Source organism: Balaenoptera borealis, assembly GCF_965194805.1.
Source record: "Balaenoptera borealis genome assembly, chromosome: 11".
NCBI classification, from domain to species: domain Eukaryota; kingdom Metazoa; phylum Chordata; class Mammalia; order Artiodactyla; family Balaenopteridae; genus Balaenoptera; species Balaenoptera borealis.
The window spans coordinates 88,058,226-88,084,332 of record NC_138868.1 but is presented as its reverse complement, the minus strand read 5'-3'; the positions used below and the strand labels follow the sequence as shown (position 1 = coordinate 88,084,332).

The following is a 26,107-nucleotide window of genomic DNA, read 5'->3' as shown; positions in this document are numbered from 1 at the left end:
CTAAACGGGAGAAGCACAGGCTGCAGCCACACGCGGTATGGACCAAACGCAAGTGTCCTTGCAGGAACCGATGTCTGAATGTCAAGGCCGTACCCGGGCCACAGTGAGAAGGCCCAGACCCCACGCAAGGCACAGAGAGGGGATGGGGGGAACATCTGCGAATCTGAGCTCATCGGGCATCACCCCAGAGGGAGAGGGAGAGAGGCAGAAGGAGATACGGAGGAAGAGGGAGAGAGAGGGAGGGAGAGACTTCTCTCCCTTCCCTGGGGGTTCTCTAGTGCAGCCAAGGCCGAAAACCACTGCATTTCGGGAAATGGGTCCTCGTAGAAAAGTTAAATAGTAGCTCATGGCATTATGGACACATATTAAAAAGGCCCAAAATCTTGGGGAGTCAGGGAGGGGAGCTGGCGGCTGCCTCGTAAACGAGGAGAGATTGGGCATCAGAGAAGGGGCCTGTGCAGCCCGCTGCCCAGGGCCCCGTAGACTTCATCTCCCAGCTGTGGTCCAGGGCTGGAAGGCAGCAGGGAGGTCAGGCCGTCCAAGCATCAACGTTGACTTCAGAGCTGATCTAAAAGGTGCCTGGTGTCTGTTGAAGCAGAAGAAAGAGAAAGCAGTGGGGAGAGCATGGGAGGGGGAGGGAGCCCCCCTCCTCAGTCCTTCTCCCTCTGTTCCTCCCTCCCTCTCCCTCCCTGCCTCTCACTCTCCCTCTCCCTCCATCTCTTCCTCTGCCTCTCTCTGTCCCTTCCTCTCCCCCTCTCCTTCCCTCTCTCCCTGTCCCTCTCTCCCTCCCTCTCTCCCTCTCCCTCTTTCCCTGTCCCTCTCTCCCTCTACCTCTTTCCCTCTCCCTCTCTCCCTCCCACTTTCCTGTCCCACTTTCCCTCTCCCCCTTTCCCTCTCCCTCTCTCCCTCTCCCTCTCTCCCTCCCACTTTCCTGTCCCACTTTCCCTGTCCCTCTCTCCCTCTACCTCTTTCCCTCTCCCTCTCTCCCTCCCTCTCTCCCTCTCCCTCCCTCTCCTTCCCCCCTCCCTCCCTCTCTCTCCCTCTCCCCCCACCTCCTTCCCTCTCCAGAGAGGGAAGGAGGTGGGGGGAGAGGGAGAGAGAGGGAGGGAGAGGGGAGGTGGGAGAGGGAGAGGGAGGTGGGAGAAGGATAGGGAGAGGGATAGAGGGAGGGAGAGAGAGACGTCTCTCCCTCCCTCTATCCCTCTCTCCCTCTCCTCCCTCTCCCTCGCCCTCCAACTCTCCCTCTCCCTCCGTCTCTCCATCTCCTCACTCCCTCCCAGAGAGGGAGACACAGAGGGAGAGGCAGAGATGAGGGAGAGGGAGACAGGGAGAGGGAGGGGGGAGGGGGCAGAGAGGGAGAGGGAGGGGGGAGAGAGGGAGAGGGAGAGAGGGAGGGAAACAGGGAGAGAGAGGGAAGGAGAAAAGTCTCCTTCCCTCTCTCTCCCTGTTTCCCTCCCTCTCTCTCTCACTCTCCCTCTCCCTCACTCCCTCTCCCTCCCTCTCTCTCTCCCCCCTCTCCCTCTCCCTCCGTCTCTAGAGGGAGAGGAAAGAGGCAGAGGAAAGAGGGAGAGGAAGGAGGGAGAGGGGGAGAGGGAGAGGGAGGGAGGGTGATGGACGGAGGGAGAGGGAGAGAGGGTGAGGGAGGGAGGGAGAGAAGGAGGAGAGAGGGAGAGGGAGGGAGGAAGAGACCTCCCTCCATCTCCCTCTCTCCCTCTCCTCTCCCTCCCTCCCTCTCCCTCTCTCCCTCTCCCCCTCTCCCTCTCCCTCTCCCCCTCTCCCTCTTCCCTCTCCCTCTCTCCCTCTTCCCTCTCCCTCTTCCCTCTCCCTCTCCCCCTCTCCCTCTTCCCTCTCCCTCTTCCCTCTCCCTCTTCCCTCTCCCTCTTCCCTCTTCCCTCTCCCTCTTCCCTCTCCCTCTTCCCTCTCCCTCTCCCCCTCTCCCTCTCCCCTCTCCCTCTTCCCTCTCCCTCTTCCCTCTCCCTCTTTCCTCTCCCTCTTCCCTCTCCCTCTCTCCCTCTCCCCCTCTCCCTCTTCCCTCTCCCCCTCTCCCTCTTTCCTCTCCCTCTTCCCTCTCCCTCTTCCCTCTCCCTCTTCCCTCTCCCTCTTTCCTCTCCCTCTTCCCTCTTCCTCTCTCCCTCTCCCTCCCTCCCTCTCCCTCCCTCCCTCTCCCTCCCTCTCCCTCCCTCTCCCTCTGAGTCTCCCTCTCTCACACTCTATCCTCTCTCAGGAAGGAGTGGGAGCAGCAGGGAAGGAGAGGCAGAGAGGGAGAGGGACAGAGAGAGACAGACAGAGACAGAGAGGAGAGGAAGCAGGGAGAAAACAGAGAAAGAACACACCATCTACATTTCTGTCAAATGACACCGGGGATCCTTACATAACCAGGAGAAAATTACAGAGCGAGGCTCTTTCTCAGCTGGAACTGGAACTGCAGACGGGGCTAAACACCACCAGGCTGGCCACACATGTCCAGCCGCTGCCGCAGCCCCGTGAGTCCGGTCAACAGGGCTCTGAGTGTCTGCTCCAGGGAGCTGGGCTTCACCCTCTCACCCGGGAGGCCGGGCCAAGCCAGTAGGGCCCTGGGCTGGACACATAGGGGGAAAAGCATCCCCACAGGACAGCTTGTGCGAGCAGATTCAGCTGCCAGATTCTAGAGGTCCGGGATCACCCCGTGGCCCGTGAAACCCAGGAGCCATGAGGGTCTTGCATCGTGATTCCTGTCCGTCGGACTGTCAAGTTTATGTAGGGAATCTTGGAAACAGTGGTAACAAGACTGTATTGGAACGAGCTTTAGGCTATTATGGACCACTCTGAAGTGTGTGGGTTGCTAAAAACCCTCCCGGCTTCGCTCTTGTTGAACGTGAAGATCCCCGAGATGCAGCCGATGCTGTCCGAGAACTAGATGGGAGAACACTATGTGGCTGCCGAGTAAGAGTGGACCTGTCGAATGGGGAAAAGAGAAGTCGAAATCGTGACCGCCTCCTTCTTGAGGTCGTCGCCCTCGAGATGATTACCGGAGGAGGAGTCCTTCACCTCGCCACACATCTCCGAGACGGAGAAGCTTCTCCCTCAGCCAGAGCAGGTCCCTTTCTAGATACAGGAGAAGAGAGAGATCCCTGTCCCAGGAAAGAAATCACAAGCTGTCCCGATCTTTCTCTAGGTCTCCTAGCCGATCTAGGTCAAATGAAAGGAAATAGAGGACCACTTTGCAAGAGGAGTGGTGTACAGGAAATAACTTCATTTGACAGGAGTATGTACAGAAAATTCAAGTTTTGTTTGAGACTTCCGAAGCTTGGTGCACTTTTAAATGTTTTAGCTGTTCACATTTGTTTGTCTCCTGGGACAGTGACACATAAAGGTGTCATTCTCTATGGTTTGAAATGGGTCATATGAGGCATGTAATATGAAGAATTGTTACCTTACAATGTTCCCTTAAGCAAAATTGAATTTGCTTTGAATTTTTGGTCTTGCCTAGACTGATAATAAAACTCTGACTCCTGCCCAGCTAAAGTGTGATGTTTACTATTATTATCTTTTAAAAATTAAAAAATTAATTAATTTATTTGTGGCTGCATTGGGTCTTCGTTGCTGCACACGGGTTTTCTCCAGTTGTGGTGAGCAGGTTTCTCATTGTAGTGGCTTCTCTTGTTGCGGAGCATGGGCTCTAGGCGCACGGGCTTCAGCAGCTGTGGCAAACAGGCTCAGTAATTGTGGCTCACGGGCTCTAGAGCGCTGGATCAATAGCTGTGGCGCACGGGCTTAGCTGCTCCGTGGCATGTGGGATCTTCCCGGACCAGGGCTCAAACCCATGTCTCCTGCATGGGCAGGCGGATTCTTAACCACTGCGCTAATAGGGAAGTCCTCAGCTTCTTCTTGATGCTCTTGATTTTCTGAAGGAAGAAGATGGCCGTAAAAACGGGGCGGGGGCACGGAGGGGGGTTCAAGGAGAAAAGGCGGATGAGGCGGACGAGAGGAGGGAGATGGGAAAGAAAGGGCCTCGGGTCCTAACTGTTAGGACCCTCCTCAGGAGGTTACCCCAAGGTGACAGCCTAAGCTTCAGCCATTTCAACGGAGCTAAGTTTCTGTCCCTTCAGGGTCTATCTGGTTTGCAGAAACAGGTAGAAATGGACCAGCCTGGGGGAGGGAGCGACGTGGGGCGCAGAGGAAGGTGCCGGTTCCCCGGGGCCCCTGCCGGGCCAGCAGCAGGCGGGGTGCCTCGAGGACCTGCCCAGGCTGCGCCCCCTGCCCAGCCCAGGACTCAGCGCGCCCGGCCCCGCTCCCCGGCTGAGCAGACGTGCCTGTCCGAGGACAGGAGGGGCGCTGGGGGAGCGTGCCCGCTGGCTCTGCCAGGCGCAGGGGCTCGTCGGGCACGCCTGGCTCAGAAGCAGCCCGAGGGACGCCGGGCCTCTGCGGGCAGCAGGCGCCGTGCCGGGCACTGGCCTCCCTGCAGCCTCACGGCCCCACCGGCCACGACTGGGCAGGAGCACAGGGCGCCCTGGGAGGGCGGGGCGGCACTCAGGACCCCGCCCCGCGCCAGCAGGCCGCCTCTCCTGGGCGCCCCCCTCCACGGGCCTCCCCGTGGTCCCTCGGGCCAGCGGTTCTCAAGTGTCAAGGCGGTCTGCGCAGCCCCACTGTCCACACCCTCACCTCCCCCAGCCTCGAAGCTCCATGTGCCCGCCGCTCCGGTGGACTTCGGGGCCCACGTGCCCGGGCCCCACCCTGGATGCCGGAGTCCCACAGTCCTCTGAGTCCCGCTTTCCTCCACCGCAAGGCACAGCACCGGCCGAAGCGGGACAGCGTTTGTGTTGAGGAACAAGAACTGTCGCTGAGCCCCGGGTCGGGCCTGGTACCCGCGTTCACCGCGTCTGTCACTTTCTGACGCAAACCAGCCAGCGCAGGGCTGCACCACAGCCCCTTCTGTACGGGGCTCCCACACTCGGGGCCACCGTCCCCCTGCCCTCATCACCCCGGAGAGGCCCGGAGCCCCGGGCTCATTCTAGCCAATCCTGAGCCTGCTCCTTCCCGGGGACCCACACCTCAGGCTCCAGTCCCCAGCCACCCCTCCCCTCATTCCTGCCGAACCCTCGTGCTCCTGGGAGGCCCTAGGTGACAAGGCGTGCCCCTGCCCAGCACCATGAGTGACAAGCTCTTTCCGCACCTGCTGGCCTCACTGTTCTCTGTCCTCCACACAAACCGACTCGGTCAGCCCTCACGACCACCTGTGAGGGGGTCCTCGGGTCACGCACGTTGCAGATGGTGAACAGGGACAATGGGGTCCAGTGACCGGCCTCCGGGGACACAGCCAGTTGGTGGCAGAGCTGGGTCTGATCCCGGCCATCAAGATGCGTGTAGCCACGGCGCCCCACGCCACGCACCGAGGTGACGCGCTCGACCATGGGTGGCTCACAGTGCCCGCCCCCCTCCCCACCCCACGGGGCTGCCTCCCGGGAGGGGCCGGGCTGCCCATCGCCCGCCTGTCCAGGGTGCCGCAGGGACCCCATCCTGCTGGACCAGGAGTGGGAAGAGCTGGGGGCTCTGGGGGTCCACGCTGGGGGCAGAGGGGTGTCAGGCAGCTGGGAGGACCTGAAGGGACAGGCCCCCTGGGGGGGGCCCCACTGGGAACCCGCGGGGCCGCAGGGCTCAGCCAAGAGAGGAGGGAGGGGGTGAAGGTGGACGCCATGCTCTTCAGCCTCCCGTCGTCCCCCAGCCTCCGTGCCCAGGATGAGCCGCGCTGTGAATTACGGGAGAAAGGGGTCGGGTCTTGGCCCCCAGTCCTGGCACACAGCTCCTAAACCTAAAGCCACAGGCCGGGTTGCATGTTACAGTCCCCCTGCCTGCCCACCTCCTGCGAGGGGAGAGGGCCAGGGGTTGCAACGTGAATCCGTTGCCCATGGCCCCCGCTGTAATCGTGCTCGTGGAACAAAATCTCGGTAAACACGGGGTTCAGAGAGCTGCGGGGTGGGTGCCTGCAGGCGGCCTGGAAGCCCCGCGCCCCGCCCCACGCCTCCCCACCTCCTCCTTCCACCTGGCTGTTCCTTTCTAATAGCCCGGTGCTCTAGTCCGTGGACTGGGGGCCTGTGTTCTGGGGGCCCGCGCTAGACAACAAACGGAACTCAGGCTGGGGGCGTGGGAACTCCTGACACAGCCTGTCGGCCACAAGCGCAGAGGACGACGTGGACCTGTGGCTGGCGTGGGCCGAGCCCTGACCTGCGGGCTCTGACTCCGGGTAGATGGAGTCCGAACTGAAGAACTGCAGAAACCCGGCAGTCCCAGCGCTGCTGCTGCGGGAGCCCCACGGGCCTGGCGTCGGGACGGAAGCTCTGTGGGAAAGGGGGCTGAGGGTGGAGTAGGCTCGGAGGCGGGGGTCCTTCCTTGAGACCCTCCCACCAAACCCACGGGGGACGGGGGGCCTGGATGAGGCGGGGGTGGGGCGGGACGCAGGGAGGGGCCCACGCCACCCGTGCTCTGGGGAAGCCCTGTGACCCTGAGGACGGAGGGCACAGCAGGTGCAGAGGGAGCGCTGGTCCACGTGGACCTTCCCTCCTGGGGTTGAGGCGGCAGAGAGATGGGCAGAGGCCGGCACGCGGGGCTCAGGCCAGGCGCTCCCCTACCGCGAAACTTCCTCAAAAAGCAGCCGTCGCAGGACTCGGCAACCGCAGTCATGGGCACTTACCCCGGGGAAATGGAGGCTGAAGTCCACACAGAAGCTGTACACAAACGCTCGCATGACTGGGAAGAGCCCCAGACCGAAAGCCGCCGGGGGCCTTCCCAGGGCAACGGATGACAGGGGCAGTCGTGTCAACGTCAGGATCCTGCTGGGACGCTGACTGGACTTGCACAAGAGGTGACACTGGGGAAAAGTGGGCAATGGCGTTTCGCTTTCTAGGGAGCTGGCCAACTCCTTTCCAGAGGGGCTGCACCGTCTTCCGCTCCCTCCAGCGACGACGCCCCTGTTCTGTGCTGCCTCGCCAGCACTGGGCACCGGCTCCAGGTTCTGCTGGGAGCAGAGCTTAGGTTTTCTAGTTCTAGGAGAAGCTCCAGAGTGACTCGCTAAGGCCATTAGCGAGTAATTATTTCCCAATGAGTGGCTATTTCCAGTTAAAACCAAAAGCCACCTAATTATTGCTTTTCCCAAAAATTAAATATGAAATCTACGTTATGTAATTGTACACTTATTTCCCCCTTCGTGTATTCTAATTTCTTCCTGAGAAACCTAAGATGCCATCTGGCAGACTGCCCACAGTGGCTACGATTTGGGCAGCAGCAAAGGTCAACTTTAAACATTTTGCATCTAAAGTGACTTTGGATACCTTTGGATAGAAAGTACAGTCTGAGCCATTTTACAAAATGTGGGGCCATTTTACAAAACAGCTTGACAGTTCCTGCAAGTGTTAAACATAGAGTTACCCTATGACCCAGCAGTTCCACTACTAAATATATACCTAAGAGAAATAGAAACTTATGTCTGCACAAAAGCTTGTACGTGGATGTTCATAGAAGCATATTTCTAAAAACAAAAGGTGGAAAAAATTCAAATGTCAATCTGACAAATGAATAAACAAAATGTGGAATATCCGTACGATAGAATAGCATTCAGCTATAAAAAGGAATGAAATATTGATCCATGTTACAACATGGATGAACCATGAAAGCATTCTGTAAAGAAAAGCAGCCACTCTCAAAAGATCACATATTGTATGGTCCCATTTATATGAAATGCCCAGAATAGCAAATCTGTAGAGACAGAAAGGAGATTAGGGGTTGCCTAGAGCTGAGAGGGTTGAGAGAATGAAAAAACATTGTTAACGTGTAATGGGTTTCTTTGTGGGGGGACAGAAATCTAAAACTGGATGGTTGTGATGGTTACACACGTCTTTTAGTGGTTACACTAAGAACCACTGAATTGTATACATTAAAGGGTTAAATTATGGTATGTAAATTACATCCCGATAAAGCTGTGAAAATTATAATTTTATATTTATAAATTTGAAAATTCATCCAAAATTACAAATTGTTTTTTTTTTTTATAAATTTATTTATCTATTTATTTTTGGCTGCGTTGTGTCTTCGTTGCTGCACGCGGGCTTTCTATAGTTGCGGTGAATGGGGGCTGCTCTTCATTGCGGTGTGCAGGCTTCTCATTGTAGTGGCTTCTCTTGTTGCGGAACATGGGCTCTAGGCGCGTGGGCTTCAGTAGTTGTGGCACAGGGCTCAGTAGTTGGGGCACACGGGCTTAGTTGCTCCGCGGCATGTGGGATCTTCCCGGACCAGGGCTCGAAGCCGTGTCCCCTGCATTGGCAGGCGGATTCTTAACCACTGCGCCACCAGGGAAGTCCCCAAATCACAAATTCTTAAAACATGCAACCTAACAAGACTAACCCAAGAAAAGAAATATCTAAAAAATCTATATCTACTCAAAAAGTTGTTTGTATAATTAAGTACCTTTACAGAAAATAATTTCCAGGGATAAATGGCTTTCCAAGTAAATTCTTCCAAATATTTAGGGAAGAAATTTTGGTAATCTTACATAAAACCCTTCCAGGAAACAGAAAATAATATATTGCTCAAAATTTTTATAAGGCCAACATAAGCCTCAGATCAAAAGTAAAAAGAATATTACAAGAATAGAATCATAGGCCAGTTTCTCTTTTGGACATGCATGCAAAATTTGTAAATAAAAGCACAAACTGTATCCATGGTATGTAAAACAGTAATATATCACAATCAAAGTGGCTTTCTTCTAGTAATGCAAGGTTGGTTTAATGTTCCCACATGAAACTGATCCCAGGAATGAATCAGAGTGGGAAAAGAAGTCATTTAAAAAAGAAGTCTTGGGAATTCCCTGGTGGTCCAGTGGTTAGGACTTGGCGCTTTCACTGCTGGGGGCCTGGGGTTCCATCCCTGGTCAGGGAACTAAGATCCTGCAAGCCATGAGGCAGGCCCCCCCCCCCCAAAAAAAGAAAAAATGAAGTTTTAACCAGGAGAAGCACAAGAGTGAATAAACACAACAGATAACGCCTTATGACAAGTAGGTGAAGATTATGGAATATTCTAAACTTTTAAAACAAACAGAAATTGCTAAAGATTCAAGAGGATGTGACAAATGTTGTACATAGGCAAAAAATAAAATAAAATAAAATATACAAATGATGGGAGCCCAAAAATCCAGATGCCCAAGTCTCATCTCTGAAAATCCTCATTCAATGGGTTCTGGATTTCCTCTATGTTTAAAAACCTACAGGTGATTCTGATACGATTCATAGACACAATGTAAAGCTTCTGCTTTACAGGAAATAATACCAGATTATTTTGTTATTTTATAGTTATATTAACAGCCCGTACTATTGACGGATAAGTCTGATGTCAAAATGCACTCCCCACTAGGGTTAAAAAAGGAACGAGTACTCTCTACTGCCACTTGGTGGCAGCACGCATATATTGCAATGGCAATTACTGTAGGAAGCCAAATTAATGGAACATTTTAGAATTGGAAGACTACATAGAGGTCACCTAGTCAAACTTCCAACTATTACAGTTGTGAAAACTAAGGCCCATATAAATGAAATGATTTATCTCCAAAGAGGGTTAGTGGAAGAGTACAAAATGAAAAATATCTCTGAACTTTTAATTTAGTGCTATTTTTTATTAATCTCAATATTAGCTCAAACTTCAGTGTGACAGATTTGGGATTGAATTCTTGCTTGAATTTAGTGGCTGCGTGACTTTTAGTAAGTTACTAAAACACTTTTAACTTCGCTTTTCACATATGTAAAATGGTGAGCCTTGACTGATATAGAGTATGAGATAGCCTAGCACTGTTTTTAACACAAACAAGTACTTAAAATTTTTTGCCTCTCATCCTCCCTCTTAAACAACCTCTATCCTCTTAACAATGAAAGTGTCTTTCAGCTAGCAAAGCACCCCAGAGCTGACCACATTCTGGCAAGAGATATAGGATTCCTTTCCTTGCTGAGGGCTCTTTATACCTGATATTTGAACTGCACTGAAACATGAACATCTCTTGTTTATACTGTATTAATGGATTTGATAGATGAATTTTCAAAAGTAATATGCAGGAGTTAAGCTGCATTAGTCTCAAGAAATATAATTCGATAGTGGTGGCTAGAATGATAAACAGTGTTTGGACAGGGAGTCCATATTGGATATGAACAATCTGTACTCCCATTCGTCTATTAAGAATAAATAAAATCCTTTCAAAATCTGTTTTAAAGGGCAGTTAGTTTCTTCTGCCTCATTTAAGTTACCTGCAAGAAAAAGACAATCTCCTGAATCCTTGTTTAAAAGGCTTTTAATGTAAAGCAAATAATTTTTTGCAACATTTCCCAAACTTTTCATTATCAAATTAGCTGAGGCTTCTTAACGATTATCATTTCACAACAGTATCTCCATTTTCACCTTCGTTAAATGAATTTGCCTAATAGATGGGCCATTAAAACAGAGCTTCACCCTCAACATACTTTAAAGTTTGTATTCAAACAGTATGAAGAAAACAGGATCAGGGAATTCAGCCATAAAAGTGAATGGATTACTACATCATGGATGCAACTAAGTGAAAGAAATCAGGCACAAAAGGCCACATATTGTATGGTTCCATTTATACGAAATGTCCAGCAGTGGCAAATCCATACACATGGAAAATATTATACAGTAGTGGTTGCCAGGAGTTTGGAAGAGAGGGAAGTAGGGAATGACTGCTTAAAATGGGTGTAGGTTTCCTTTTGGGGTGATGAAAATGTTTTGCAACTAGGCAGTGGTGACAGTTGCACAGCATTGTGACAGTACTAAATTCCACTGAATCGTACAGTGAAGTGTAAAATGATCAAAATCGTGAATTTTATGTTATGTTCATTTTACTACAATAAAAAGGAGAAAGAAATAGGGGAAAGACTTTGAGTTTGGGAAAGTAAGGTGAACTGGTCAAGAAAAAGACAGCTCTACTATTCAGTTTTCTCTCAGCTCTCCCAGTGCATTAATCGTCAGCAAAAAAGTAGCCTGAACTTGTAGATGACAGTCATTCAACAGAGTCCAGGGAAAAGTGAATAAAATAAAACCCAACTATTCTGATTTAGCACATCTATGACAGGTTAACTTCCTGCTCAGCCACATGGACATTCATGAGGACGTTTCAAGTTAGGTGTCCTCTACCCCAGTACTTTACTCACAGCTCATTCACACATGTATGCAACAGCATTTCTTAATTTAATGGACTCTGCAGTGCTGGTTGTGATCAGTCTCACGAAAAGGAAAGGAGGAAAAAGCCTCCACACTGGCTTGGTGGTCTTGGGATGAAATGGATGCAGAAGACAGCTTGATTGTCAAACTGGAAACTTTTATTTTCCTTTTCCTCTTCTTTTTATCTTTCCTATCAGGTCTTCTGTCCACTTCCCACTGCCTTCTTTCAAACAGGAAAGACACTGATAAGCTGCTGGATTTTTTTTGTTAAAACAACTATTGTTTTAGATTTCTTGTTGTTCGCTGAATGTTATTGTTTTTACTGCCAAGTGAGCTTCGGTGGTTGATGTAGGGGGTCTCTTGGGAACTTAACTTTTTCAAGTTGAAGTGGAAAAGCTTTTTTGTTTGAATTGGCTTTTACTGGGTGCTTCAAGATTTGCTCTTAGCTCTTTGATGGGGGACTGAATAGCACTATGTTTCCTTCGAGGTCCCAGTAAATAAAGGATCCCATGTCCTCCTGGGCACTTTATCGGGATTTTGCTGTGTGTGCTCTCTAACAGCCAGATGCAGATTCCAGGAAAATGACATATAAGTGAATGTAAATAATCTAATATTTTTAGAATTTGCTTTGGCCATACTCCTGGTCTCATTCTACTTCTTGTAGCAGATGGCTTTAAAGAGCATTAGCTATGTATATATTAAATATAATATACATATACCAATGTTAAATATTATATTGGTATATAAATGTAATATATTACTGTTTATATGAATGTATAACAATTATGTATTATATTAACATGTATTTTTGCATAGCATATATTGTACACAAACTATATGACTAATGCAATGTATTTATATGTTTAATATGTTCACAGTATTAATATGATATATCATGTAATACTGATTATAAAACAATTATATCATAATATAGAAATATATCATTATTATTATCTGATATAATACATTATATTTAATGTATTCTATATAACACAATACAGAATGTATTACTATAAGACAAGTATATTATATAATATAAATATGATACTTATATAAAAGTATATATATTTTAATTATACACTACACATACAAGTATGTATAACTATTTATAATTTTATTTACGTAGGAATCTGTTCATAACAATTGACGTAAAAATATGCAATATTTTAAATCAAATGGGCCATAATCTCACTACCTACACATAACTACTTTTAAAATCTTGAACCCTGTCTAAATCATGCTACATATCTCTCAACCTGTTTTTCTACACATGCACATATACACACATTTATACACAATATATATGTATACTACCACTTTTCAGTTCAATGTATATAAATATATGATATATATAATTATATTCCTGTGTATATAGACAAACATAAATCAAAGGTATGTGTATAGGTATGTATTTCACAATTTATATAAATATATCATATAAATAATGTATGTGTACATAAATACATGATTATATACATACACAGAAATATACTTATTTAAACAAAAGAGACCTAAATAAACATAGTTCTCGAAGAATAAAACTAGTTATGTCTCACCGTTTCAATAACAGTTTATAGTTTTCTACTGTATGTGCTTCTATAATTGTTATGAACAATTCCCATTTGTTGATTGTTAAGTTGTTTTAATTTTTTGCCATTATTAATGAAGCTCTGAAGAATATGGTGGGCAAGATTACGTGAAAAACTCTCCTAAAAGAAAAGAGTTCGGTATGCTAGGTTAAATGTAAACAACTTATTTTTAAGTTCATGTCTGATTTTTGAAGTGTGCAGTAGAAATTTCCAGGACCCCTGAAAGAAGGGGGGTACATGTGTGAGAGTTATAGCTATATTAAGAGTGGACTGAAGATCTTGATCGCTTAGAACAGAAGCTGGCAATCCTGTTTTTATGGAGTGAAATAGCAAATATTTTAGGCTTTGTGGACCAAAGAGGCAAAATTGAGGATATTATTTAGGTACTTAAGTAACCATTTAAAATATTACCAGTTAAGATGTGAACATTATTCATAGCTCATAGGCCATAAAAAATAGGCAGCTGTCTGGATTTGGAATACAGGCCATAGTTTAATGACACACCTGACCTGACACAGAGACTTGTGGTTAAAATGGCCATGACCACATGGGAGGCAGGAGATAAGACTCCATCCCTCCTAGATGGGAAGTTAGAACTAAACCTATCTATCCCCAGGTTCACCTTTAATGAAAGGGTGTGCCAGTAAAAAAAATATCTGCTGGCAAAGGGAGACTAAGACCAAATTCTCTTGGCCTCTGCTCTGGGTAGGAAACAGGTAGGAAATCTTGAGAATTCTGAACCCCAGATCTGTGTTCACAGTGTTTGGGTTGCAAATTTATTTGCTGTCTTGCAAACAGAAGGTAAGAAATTACCTTCAAATGCTCCCAGATGGGTGGTATTCCAAACACAGAACTAAACACTCTCTGGAGAGGTAGACCTTCAACCCAGGCCTATAGCGTTCCCACAGATAAAGTTTAGCTAAACATGAGCTCATGATCTAAATTTACAGAATAATGAAGAAATCAGCTACAATGGGAGAGAATCAGCAAAAACAATCAATACCAGAATTAGATTCCCAAGGCCATCCATTGAATGTTGGAATTATCAGGTGCAAGGCAGAAAATAGACATAAAACTAGAACTGAAACAAGGAACAGGATGTTTTAAAAGAGTGGGTAGGCTCTTTAAAAAATTTCTAAAGTACATGTCATTGAGAAAGCTAAAAACTCAAAGGTTGTGTAAAACAGCAGATTAATCATGGAGAAGAGTGAAATTATGCTGTTTTTAAAAATATGGCAAATCAGATTTTCTGCCTAATTATATAAGTAGATTTATCTTAAAAAAATACACATATTTTAAAGACTTATTGGCTGTAAAATAACTAAAGGATATTTCAGAGGGCTTCTCTCCAAAGAAAAGTGAGAAGTAGCAAAACACAGAAAGTCGAGGGGAAAAAATGTCAATATATACATTGCTATAGGGTGCACTAAGGCTTAGGCCAGCAACAATGTGGAGGTGCTGACCCTTAGCTACTTACAACTAAGCTGGCATCTTCAAAAAGTTCAACTATTTATAACTAAAAAGATTTATTAAAATTAATAACCAAGTGTTTTAATTGACATCAGAAGAGCAAAACAATAAACCCTGAGAACATAGAAAAAATAGACAATAAAGATATGAGCAGAACTTCATAAAACAGAAAAAAGTATAAAATTGAGGTGATTTAGTAAGTCAAAAGAATACTCTTTGAAAAGATTTTAAAAACACACTTTGACTAAGCAAAACAAAAACATAAGTAAATAATACACAGAAAGAATCAGGACAATGTTACAGCAGAGAGTACAAACAGAGAATATATGAAATGCCAGTAAATGTGAACATTTATGTAAAGTGGACAATTTCCTAGCTCCTAAAGTTTACCAAAACTGACACAAGAGGAAGTATATAGCTGGAGTTCTTTCACCAGTAAAGGAATTAAGTCAATAGTTTACAATCTTTCACCAAGAAAATACCAGACCCACCCAGAACGTTTGGGTGGGGAATTCTATCAAACTTCTATTAAACAGATAACATCAGTATTAATAAAGAAAAACTTCTAGAGAGTAGCAAAGGAAGAATGCTCCTTTATTCATCTTAGGAAGTCTATACAATCCTAATACTGAAAATAGATTAGGACTGTAAGGAAAAAGAAATTTACAGGTCAAATTTACTTGTAAATATAAAAGCAAACATTTTAAGCTATGATATTAGCTACCCAGGTTCACTAGAGTAAGAAAAAGCATGAGCAAGTTAGGTCATCCAATGAATGAAAAGGTAGTTTAATGTCAAGAATATATATCAATAGATTGAAATCACCACATTTTATTTCTTTCATCTGTCTCTTTAAAAAATTGATAAGTACTTCTATTGATCTCTCTTGTACTAGGCACTGTCCTAAGTCATTTACATATTTACTCCTTTAAACCTTCTATTATCCCTGGGGGAAGGTTCTATTTTGCTTCCATTTCTTAGCTAAGACTCTAACCCCCAGGAAAGTAAAGCAACATTTGCACGTTTTTGTAGACCGTCAGTGATGGGACCAGTCCAGGAACATCCAAAGTCTGTGCTTGGAAACAGTGCCCCATGCTGACACTCACATTACAGATGAAAGGAAAGGAACCATGCACTTACCATACAGATGAAATCTCACATTACAGGTTAAAGGAAAGGAACCATGCACTTACATTATAGGTTAATACCCACATAACAGGTTAAAGGAAAAAGAAACATGTGCTTCTCTCAAAAGTTGTAAAGAGAGCATATCTATTTCTAAATATATTTCCCAATTTCTTTTGTTTTCTGACCTTTGTAGTGCATTTTGCCATGAGGAAAATTTTAATTCTTAAATAATTAAATGTATCCTTTTTTCTTTGCATCTTAGAAAGGTGTTCCTCATGAATAATTTATTTCAAGTCTCCCAGGTTTCTGATACCTTTACAGTTTCATGATGTTTTTACTTTTAACTAATTGCTATATCTAGAATTCATTAATGATAGCCATATTTTCCCACTTTTGTTGAATAAGTTTGGCTACTGATCCAAAATGTCAATTTTATTTTAATCTCAAATCCCTTACGCTCTTGCATCTAATTTTAAGATGCTTCCTATTCCACTGGTTGTTTTGTCTATCTGAAACAAAATGCTACCTTAATTATAATGTAATTCTAATATAATAAATGTAATTAGTAAACATAATACCATATATAATAAATAGCATAACATAAAATAACAAAATATAATTTACCATATAACAAGGTCAAAAGAGAACAAAACTACACAATCAGTTGAACTGTCCCCCAAAGACATTTTATAAAATTCAATATTCATTTCTAATTTAAAAGAAATAGTAAAATAGGGATTGATGAATGCTTCCACAGTAAGAAGAAATTATATATCTAAAAGAGAAAGAGGTAAATGATAACCTTTAGTAACACTGGCAATAAATATAGGACAAGATGAAGATGCCTGATATAATGTTAAAGAAAAACTATTATGTAACATTGTCTTTGCAGCACTGATGAGTTCAGTGAAAAGAGAATCTCATAGAAAAGAGTATCTCGTTCTTCTTAATGTCTGTACACTTGTCCATTGCATGAACAGAACAGCTTATTTAACCAATATGTTACTGATCTGCATCTGGATTTCTAGGTTTTCATGGAATTTTATTATGCACAATTGTTACAAACTCTAGGACTTCCTCTTATGTTTACATCTTTTGAAAGAAACAATATCTCCACAGATGATTTATCTGGGCTGGCTGCTAGCCGACTATGGCTACTTCTCAGTTCTTCGCTTTACATTCCTAGTCAATATGAAAACGGAAGGCAAGAAGGTTTTCTGTTTAGAGACTGTAAAGATAGGTCTTGGTGATAAAGTCTTGGTGGTAAAGGCTAAAAATATTAACCCAGAACAAGTGTTTTTCCAGTTGTAACTATGTGTGATTCCCTTGGCTTGATTCTGTAGAGGATGTAAGACAAGACTGTAGGATCTGCCCTCAAAGTGCTTCCAGTAAGATGAGCTAAGTCAAGTATGGTGGCATATCTAATTCAAGGCAAAATATAATGGCTCCTTTTCTCTCATAGCAAAACTTCGTGGAGTGAATGTACAAGTCACTGTAGGCTCTTAATTAAAGGAACACAATAAATCTTGTATTGGAAGGTGATTATTCTGGTCTCTTTGTAGAGATGAATTGGAAATTGTCTAGAAGAAGGAAAATTAGCTTAACCAAAGTTAAACTCATAAATAATTGAGCATTAATTAAACATCTGTGGCCTATGTTTCTCTTTGATCATAATTTCTCCCAATTTATACACCTCTTTGATACCCGATTAATCATTGTCAAAGATGCAATTAACAATGATGATTACTGTGTATTAGGTTTTGCCTGAGCCCTGAAGAAACCATCCTAAATTACGAGCTATGATTGTCACTTGATTTTCTCACAAAGAACAATCAGAACTCCTGGTCTTAAGTGGCTTGGAATGTGAAACTAATGAGTCTCTTAGATATTATTAGAGGACCCTACAGAGCCCATTGGTGAAAGTTTGGAAAACACTGGGCTTCTTAAAATTAATTCTTGCAGTGTATTACGAAAGATGACTGAACCAAAAGGATAACGGTGTTTCTGGTTCTGTTGTTGGCATTCTCCATGGAAACATCATGGAAGCTTCTGGACTCAATTTCCTTCCCCATGTGTGAATGTCACTGAAAATATCCAACTCCATTTTATCCCCATAGAACTTCAGAAACTAAGCAAAATGAAGACTCAAAATTCATTTCAAATAATGAAATGAAAATATAATGTAGAATGGAACTGGGAAAATACCTGGTTTAAATTCTGGAAAGTACTAACTATACAACTCTGGATAAGTTGCTTAATCTTGTTTAGTCTGATTTCATGCGGATCTCACAGGATGTTATGATGATTAATTTAATACCTTTGTATATAACGTACAGTGTTATGTAATTTCTTCTTGTTCTTCTTGAGTCAATTCATATCTTTAAGCAACTCACTTTAAAAAATAGTTACTTACTTGCTTAAATTACTCTTACCTTCTATTATCAGCTGAATTGTGTCCTGCTCAAGTTAATATGTGGAAATCTTAACCCCCAATACCTCATAATATGACTGTATTTGGAGATAAGGCCCTTAAATAGGTAACTGAGGTCAAATGAGCGGGCTCTAGTCCAATATGACTGGGGTCCTTATAAAAAGAAAATATCAGGACACAGACATGCACAGAGAGAACAAAGTGATTATTAGTAACCACGATCATGTCCTGAATGCATGGAACACATCACCATTTGCCAACCACCGTGTCAAGTCAGCAGAAACTACAGAAATTAAGAGCTCTCCGCAGAAATTCACACACCCATGCACCAGGTAACAGACCACAGGCAGATGTCCACTCAGCCTTTCACGTGTCCCTCACGGAGGGCACGCTCTCTCCTGGGCGGGGAGAGCACAGACACTTATCGGGAGTTTTACTACTTTTAAAATGCGTTGAGTCTGGAGCCTGTGCTCCGGAACAAGAGAGGCCGGGACGGTGAGAGAGGCCCGCGCACCGCGATGAAGAGTGGCCCCCCCACTTACCACAACAAGAGAAAGCCCTCACACAGAGACGAAGACCCAACACAGCCAAAAATTAATTAATTAAAAATTAATTAAATATAAATATATAAAAAATATAAATATATATATAAATAAATTTATATATAAATATATAACATTAAATTTAAAAAAATTAATTAATAAAAAAATCAACCACTGCAATTAAATATTATTATTATTTTTTTCTGGGTGAAGTAGAAAAGAATAGCTTTATTGCTCTGCCAGGCAAAGGGGCACACAGCGGGCTCGTGCCCCTCAAAACTGTGTGTCCCTAAACCGGGAGGATTTGGTGAGGAGTTTTATAGCAATGGTTCAAGGGCGGGTTGCTGATAAAGATTACGGTGTGTGCAGGGCCTGCACTCCTTTAATCTGGCCTCAGGTGGTCTTCTCCTAATGAGCTTCTCTTGGTGCCTTTAATCTGGTCCCAGGTGGTCTCCTGATGAGCTTCTCGAGATTATCAAACTGTGGTCTTCTCTGGAATGAAGAATGCTAACATCTTCCATTTGTTGGGGGTTTTAGTTCGGTGATCAGAGAAAAATCACAACGCTGAAGTGCCACTTTAAAACCATCAGGATGGCAAAAGTCTCTAGGAAGCGCTGATGAGACTTCAACTTGGCTCCGGCTACGCACAACATCCACCTGGCAGAGTCCCGGGGCCATCCAGGCGCCGCGAGCGCGGAGCTGGCAGGTCCCGGGCGGACCCCGAGGGCGCGCCGCTCCCCTGGGTGGGGGTTGGCAGGCAGGAACGCGCCCCCTGGGCACGGCTGCGGCTCGGGCGCCGGATGTGGAGCCCCAGCACGATGCCCCCTCGGCGCCCGGGGCTCGGCGCGTGGACCACGGCCCGGCACACCACAGTCCAGCGAGGCCCCCGGGGCTTTGCTTTCGAGAACCCGATCGGAGTAGGCATTTCGAAGCGGACCCGCCGCGTGGTCCACTGCCCCCCGCGGACCCTGCTGGGAGGACAGGGGCCTCGGAGGAGAGGATCAGAGAGAAGCGGGGCGGGGGGGGGGTGTTTACTGGGGTCCGCGGGAGCCCCTGGGCGCGGGGAGAGGGCCGCCCGGACAGGCGCCAGGGAGCAAGCGCCCCCGGCCCGGACAGACCGCGCGCCCGGGCACAGAGCCGGGCCTGTGTTCGGGGAAAGTTGCAGTCCTCCTCCGGCGCCCGTACCCGCGCCCCCGGGACACACCCGACACACGGGCTCCGCGTGCCCGGCGCCCGCCGCCCCCAGCAAGTTTCCCCAAGCGCCCCTACCTGGGTCCCCGGCCGCGGAGGGGCCGGTTCCGCGCCGCTCCTGCAGGCACACAAAAGAGCGGGGCGGCTGCGGGGTCTGCGGGTGGCCCCCGGGCACCCGCCCGGACGTAAACAAACCCCGCGGTCCGCGCTGGGCGCCCCACGCCTGCAGGGGGAGCGGCGGCGCGGTCCCCGCCCGCTGACAGCCGGGGGCCGCGACCGGGGCCCGGGCCGGCCGGGGAGCGCGGACGCCCGCCCGGCCACCCGCCCGCCTGGCCGGAGCCGCGCCGCCGCCGCCGCCGCCGCCGCCGCCGGCCGCTCTGACCCTCCCCCGAGCCGGCGGCACCACAGCGCCACCAGCCCCAGCTCCGCCGCGCCGGCGGCTCCTCCTGGAGAGGCAGGCGCTTCATCCCCACAGCAACTCCCCACAAACTTTCCCCGGGAATACGGCGGGCCGGGGGCGCGGGGCGCGCGGCCGGGCGCCGCCGCCGGGCCGCAGCCCCCTCCCGGCGCAGCGCCCGCCGCCCGCTCCCCCACAATTAAATACTAAAAAAAAAATGCGTCGATACAACCATGTCTCACTTTTGCTTGGATCAGTCAGCAAACGCTTTTTGGAAACCCCTAATTCTCCACACCTCCTACTTTTCCAGCTGCCCTGCTCCTCAGGCCGGGTCCCCATGGGAGGCGGGGCTGCGTGCTGACGCACAGCGGGTGCACTGACGTCCTCGAGCCCCGCCCCCACGGGGCCGCCTACCGGTTGGAACGGCAGTCCCCCGTCGCGCGGGGCGACGAGGCCGGCGCCAAAGTGAGCGCGGCTTGGAGGGGCCTGCCTACCTGGGGCCCGTGGCCCTGCGTCTTCTGGCTGCGACGCGGGTCCTGCGCACGCGGCGGGGCCGCAGCCGCTGGGCGGCGGGCGCCCGAGGGGCCGGGAGGCGAGCCGGGGCCCCCAGGCGGGTGTGGGCACCGTGTCCACAGCCAGCGTCCCCGAGGCCGCGCTCGGGCCATGATGACCGGTGAAGCTGCGCTGCGACAGCGTGGCCGACTTCTTCCCTGTGTCCAGTAGTGGTCTGGAGGGGTAAGGAAGCCTGCCTTTCAACTTGAGAGAGCAGAGGGTTTGAGGTCCTCTCTCATCTATTGCTCTAGTATACTGCATAGCACCTAATAAAATACTGGGTTATAGTTGACATTTAAATCGCTGATTGATCATCAAGATTGGGAAGTATCATTGGAAATGAAAATAGGAAGAGTCTTAAGATTTTTAGGTTTTTCTTTTTTTTCCTATGTCTCAAAAGGTATGTAGTATTTTACTGAGTGGTTGGGAATAAAGTTTGCAGTATTCAGTGTATTCAGTTTTAGTATCGAAATAGAATTAAACTGCTGCTGTAAACTGGAATAACACTTTGTTACTGACAAGTTTTCGAATGCATCTGTTCGTCAATTACCTGTTTGGGAAGATTGTAGTTAATGATTTGAAGAATGTGGCTCTAAACCTCCAATTGACTCAAGAAAAGCAAATAAGTCAAGATTGACAAATGTATAGGCTCTTCATCTTATTATGTGTGTGGTTTTTTTTCTTTCTTTTAGTTATTTGTCAAGGTGTAAAGAACTCTACCACTCTTAAGACAGTAAACTTCTCGGGGTGTAATCTGACATGGCAGGGAGCAGATCACATGGCCAAGATCTTAAAGGTGATTTTTTTATGTTTGAACTTTCATGAAAACATATGTGATTGAAGCACATTAATATATTGATACAGATGGCAGTTCATTTTTGTCTTTTGCTACGTGTGAGTGCAGCCTTCGTTTTGTTGAAAGAATATGACCAGTTTTCAGTTTGGGATTCTGCCATTTAGTAAAGATAGTCCACTTAATTTTAGAAATAAGAGATTTAATATATAATAATATTTTAATGTATTTTTAGTTACTGAAAACATTGATTGTGATACTGTGAAAAAACTATGCCATTATAGTCTTCAAGACTGAAATGAATCAAGTATTTACTAGCTGCTGTAGTTTATAAATTAATAAAAATCACTACATCAGCAATTTGTAAATACAGTTTTTAAAATAATGCCTTAACAACTTTACAGTGGTTATAATTACTGTATTTAGGCCTAAAGTTATTTAATAATTTGACATGAAGCCTTCTGAATAGTTTGATGGTGCAGATCAAGGGTAGGTAAACTGTGGCTGGTGGGCCAGATCCAGCCCGTTGCCTGGTAAAGAAAGTTACTTTGGAACATAGTCGCACCCATTGTTTACATGATAGCTATGGCTACTTTCACCCTACGCCAGTGGGGTTGAGTCGTTGCAACAGAAACTATATAGCCCACAAAGCTGGAAATGTTTAAATTTAGATTTTAAAAATTGGAAAATTCTTTGAGCCTCTACAGGGCAAGTCCATTGACCCCTGGGGTTGAAAACAGTCAAGAACTTGGGTGCCTAAGCCAAATGGCCTAGGTTCAAATTCCCTTTCTCCCATTTCATAGCAAGTGACCATGGACAAATCACTTAACCTCTGTGCCTCATTATGAGGTTTAAATGAACTAATTTGTATAAATAGTGCCTGGCACATACAAAGCACTGTGTAAGTGATTGCTGTTATTTCTGCTTGGAGCTTTTATATGTTATTGTTAATAGAAAAATGACCCTAATGATTTTCGTTTTAGAGTGTCAAAGGCACTTTGAGTCTTTTATTTTCTCAAGAATGTAATAAGACTTTTTCCATTTAAAGTCAGTGTTCCCTATTACCAAACTTTATTTTATGAATATAAAGAATTGAATGTCTTTAAGACAATACTTGTGGTTAAATGTCAAACCACTATTTTCCCAAGGCGCATCCAACTGGCTGTGCATAGTCCAGGCCTCTAAAGTTTGTGTGTGTACCCTAGGGAGCATGTGAGATCCATTTTGTAAATATAGTTTTAAAAATAATGCCTGGGACTTCCCTGGCGGTCCAGCAGTTAAGGCTCTGCGCTCCCAATGCAGGGGGCCTGGGTTCGATCCCTGCTCCAGGAACTAGATCCCACGTGTCTGTCGTAACTAAGAGCCCACATGCCACAACTAAAATATCCGGCATGCTGCAACTAAAGACCCGGCACAGCCAAACAAACAAACAAACAAATAAATAAATATTTTTAAAAAATAAATAAAATAATGCCTTAGGAGTTAGGAAAATAACATGTTAGAACCTATTTAGCTTTGTATCATTTAAACACTATCTGTGTAGTTTATAATGTACATACATTATATGTATAGAACTTCATGTATATAATTTGTTAAAAAATAAGATGCATATTAAAAAGTTTTCTTATGGGTTGCCCAGTCAGGTGTTTGGAGACCATCGGAGAACAGAATGATGACATTTAGAGCCTCAGCAATGATAGAATTTAGAACCAATTCCCTGACTTAGAAGATAAGGAAAATAATTCATAGACTGTAATTGAGTTGTCCAACTTGACATAACTGTTCAAGAGCAGGTCGTCCAGTGGCTGGAATCTAATCACTGACCAACTAGAATCTGGGTCACTGGACTCGTAAAGCAGCAGTGACTGTTTAATTTCTCAGGTTGATTCTCCTGGCATATATGCTTGATATGTGTGTGTGTAAATCTCTGACATAATAAGCCATACTCAGTAGGCACACCCTGTTCCCTTCTTCAAGCATCTTAATTTCATCCCATTAAATCTTTGAAGTATCAGACTACCGGAAGGCATGAAGAAACCTGGACTGAGAGTCTTCGTTCCAGGAGACCTGATCTTGACTGTATGGCTGGTTTGAGGCGCATCACTCTGAACTGCAACACGTTCATTGGTGACCTGGGTGCAAGTGCTTTGGCAGAATCTCTTAGTGAGGATTTATGGCTTAGAGGTAAATTCTAAAATTGAAAATATTGAATTTTTAATATGATATATGCTTAGCTTTTGGCATGATACTGTTGTGATAGGATTTTTTTTAAAGCCTCATTTTACTGATAACTTTTATTTTGCTTTTAATCTGTCTCTAAGAGTTGCATATAATCTTTATAGAAACTACAGAGTAACAAGAGAACAATTACCTATAATCTTAATACCCAGACATAATCACTGTTCATTTTGGTGCATACACTTTCAGTCTTTTATTTTTCTGTAAACATATTTGTACACTTACTGATTACAAAAATAGAATTGTAGTATACTTGCTGTTTCATATTTCTGCTTTTTTCACTTAATGATGTATCATGTAGTATTCCATCGTATTGATGTCCCATAGTTTAATCAATTCTTTGCAATTAGATTTACACAGTTTGCTTTTCCCTGTCAGAAACAATGTGAATACGTTGTATATACGTCTCTGTGTCCACTGGGATTACTTCTGTAGAATAAGGTCCTAGAAGTGGAATGACTAAGTGTGACATATTTTTAAGACTTTTTTATTTTTTTATACTGCAGGTTCGTATTAGTCATCAGTTTTATACACATCAGTGTATACATGTCAATCCCAATCGCCCAATTCAGCACACCACTATCCCCACGCTACCGTGGTTTTCCCCCCTTGGTGTCCATACGTTTGTTCTCTACATCTGTGTCTCAACTTCTGCCCTGCAAACTGGTTCATCTGTACCATTTTTCTAGGTTCCACATACATGCGTGAATATACGATATTTGTTTTTCTCTTTCTGACTCACTTCACTCTGTATGACAGTCTCTAGATCCATCCACATCTCAACAAATGACTCAATTTCGTTCCTTTTAATGGCTGAGTAATATTCCATTGTATATATGTACCATAACTTCTTTATCCATTCGTCTGTTGATGGGCATTTAGGTTGCTTCCATGCCCTGGCTCTTGTAAATAGCGCTGCAGTAAACATTGGGATGCATGTGTCTTTTTGAATTACGGTTTTCTCTGGGTATATGCCCAGTAGTGGGATTGCTGGATCATATGGTAATTCTATTTTTAGTTTTTTAAGGAACCTCCATACTGTTCTCCGTACTGGCTGTTTCAATTTCCATTCCCACCAACAGTGCAAGAGGGTTCCCTTTTCTCCACACCCTCTCCAGCATTTGTTGTTTGTAGATTTTCTGATGATGCCCATTCTAACTGGTGTGAGGTGATAGCTCATTGTAGTTTTGATTTGCATTTCTCTAATAATTAGTGATGTTGAGCAGCTTTTCATGTGCTTCTTGGCCATCTGTATGTCTTCTTTAGAGAAATGTCTGTTTAGGTCTTCTGCCCATTTTTGGATTGGGTTATTTGTTTCTTTAATATTGAGCCGCATGAGCTGTTTATATATTTTGGAGATTAATCCTTTGTCCGTTGATTCGTTTGTGAGTATTTTCTCCCATTCTGAGGGTTGTCTTTTCGTCTTATTTTTGGTTTCCTTTGCTGTGCAAAAGCTCTGACGTTTCATTAGGTCCCATTTATGTGTTTTTGTGTTTATTTCCATTACTCTAGGAGGTGGATCAAAAAAGGTCTTGCTGTGATTTATGTCAAAGAGTGTTCTTCCTATGTTTTCCTCTAAGAGTTTTATAGTGTACGGTCTTACATTTAGGTCTCGAATCCATTTTGAGTTTATTTTTGTGTCTGGTGTTAAGGAGTGTTCTAATTTCATTCTGTTACATGTAGCTGTCCAGTTTTCCCAGCACCACTTATTGAAGAGACTGTCTTTTCTCCATTGTCTATCTTTGCCTCCTTTGTCATCGATTAGTTGACCGTAGGTGTGTGGGTTTATCTCTGGGCTTTCTATCTTGTTCCATTGATCGATGTTTCTGTTTTTGTGCCAGTACCATACTGTCTTGATTACTGTAGCTTTGTAGTATAGTCTGAAGTCAGGGAGTCTGATTCCTCCAGCTCCGTTTTTTTCCCTCAAGACTGCTTTGGCTATTCAGGGTCTTTTGTGTCTCCATACACATTTTAAGATGATTTGTTCTAGTTCCGTAAAAAATGCTATTGGTAGTTTGATAGGGATTGCGTTGAATCTGTAGATTGCTTTGGGTAGTATAGTCATTTTCCCAATATTGATTCTTCTAATCCAAGAACATGGTATATCTCTCCATCTGTTGGTATCATCTTTAATTTCTTTCATCAGTGTCTTATAGTTTTCTGCGTACAGGTCTTTTGTCTCCCTAGGTAGGTTTATTCCTAGGTATTTTATTCTTTTTGTTGCAGTGGTAAATGGGAGTGTTTCCATAATTTCTCTTTCAGATTTTTCATCATTAGTGTATAGGAATGCAAGAGATTTCTGTGCATTAATTTTGTATCCTGCAACTTTACCAGATTCATTGATTAGCTCTAGTAGTTTTCTGGTAACATCTTTAGGATTCTTTATGTATAGTATTATGTCATCTGCAGACAGTGACAGTTTTACTTCTTCTTTTCCAACTTGTATTCCTTTTATTTTTTTTTTCTTCTCTGATTTCCATGGGTAGGACTTCCAAAACTGTGTTGAATAATAGTGGTGAGAGTGGACATCCTTGTCTCGTTCCTGATCTTAGAGGAAATGCTTTCAGTTTTTCACCATTGAGAATGATG

The 26,107-nt window shown here is 45.1% G+C and overlaps 4 protein-coding genes across 7 annotated transcripts in view; 1 reads left to right on the top strand and 3 right to left on the bottom strand.

Annotated features, from left to right (window-relative positions):
* The window catches only part of LOC309606633 (neural cell adhesion molecule 1-like), a gene marked incomplete at its 5' end in the record, with an annotated part of 71,831 nt that extends 51,083 nt beyond the window's left edge, over positions 1–20,748 (bottom strand). The window contains 1 exon segment of the mRNA XM_082343930.1: positions 20,178–20,748. Coding sequence (XP_082200056.1) covers positions 20,178–20,748 — 571 coding nt within the window.
* On the bottom strand, positions 3,674–20,170 carry LOC309605863 (uncharacterized protein; the record flags this gene model as incomplete). The annotated part of the gene is made up of 5 exons (XM_082342187.1): positions 3,674–3,884; positions 4,642–4,778; positions 5,154–5,725; positions 19,617–19,999; positions 20,157–20,170. 5 exons carry the CDS (start codon positions 20,168–20,170, stop codon positions 3,857–3,859), a joined length of 1,134 nt encoding a protein of 377 aa, XP_082198313.1. The 3' UTR covers positions 3,674–3,856.
* LOC309606459 (uncharacterized protein) lies at positions 5,739–7,998 on the bottom strand. Its single transcript, XM_082343597.1, has 2 exons — positions 6,668–7,998; positions 5,739–6,314 (listed from the first exon to the last, which is right to left on the bottom strand). The coding sequence occupies exons 1-2, from the start codon at positions 7,052–7,054 to the stop codon at positions 6,108–6,110; spliced, it is 594 nt and encodes a 197-aa protein (XP_082199723.1). The 5' UTR covers positions 7,055–7,998; the 3' UTR covers positions 5,739–6,107.
* Positions 20,383–26,107, top strand: part of BCO2 (beta-carotene oxygenase 2) — a 56,141-nt gene continuing 50,416 nt past the window's right edge. The window contains exons 1-3 of one of the 4 annotated variants that reach the window (XM_082343512.1): positions 20,383–20,670; positions 21,180–21,283; positions 23,290–23,464. In XM_082343512.1, coding sequence (XP_082199638.1) covers positions 21,266–21,283; positions 23,290–23,464 — 193 coding nt within the window. In that variant the 5' untranslated portion in view covers positions 20,383–20,670; positions 21,180–21,265. Of the gene's footprint in view, positions 20,671–21,179; positions 21,284–23,289; positions 23,465–26,107 lie in introns of those variants that run through there. The other 3 variants (XM_082343514.1, XM_082343515.1, XM_082343516.1) reach the window with 3 other exon arrangements.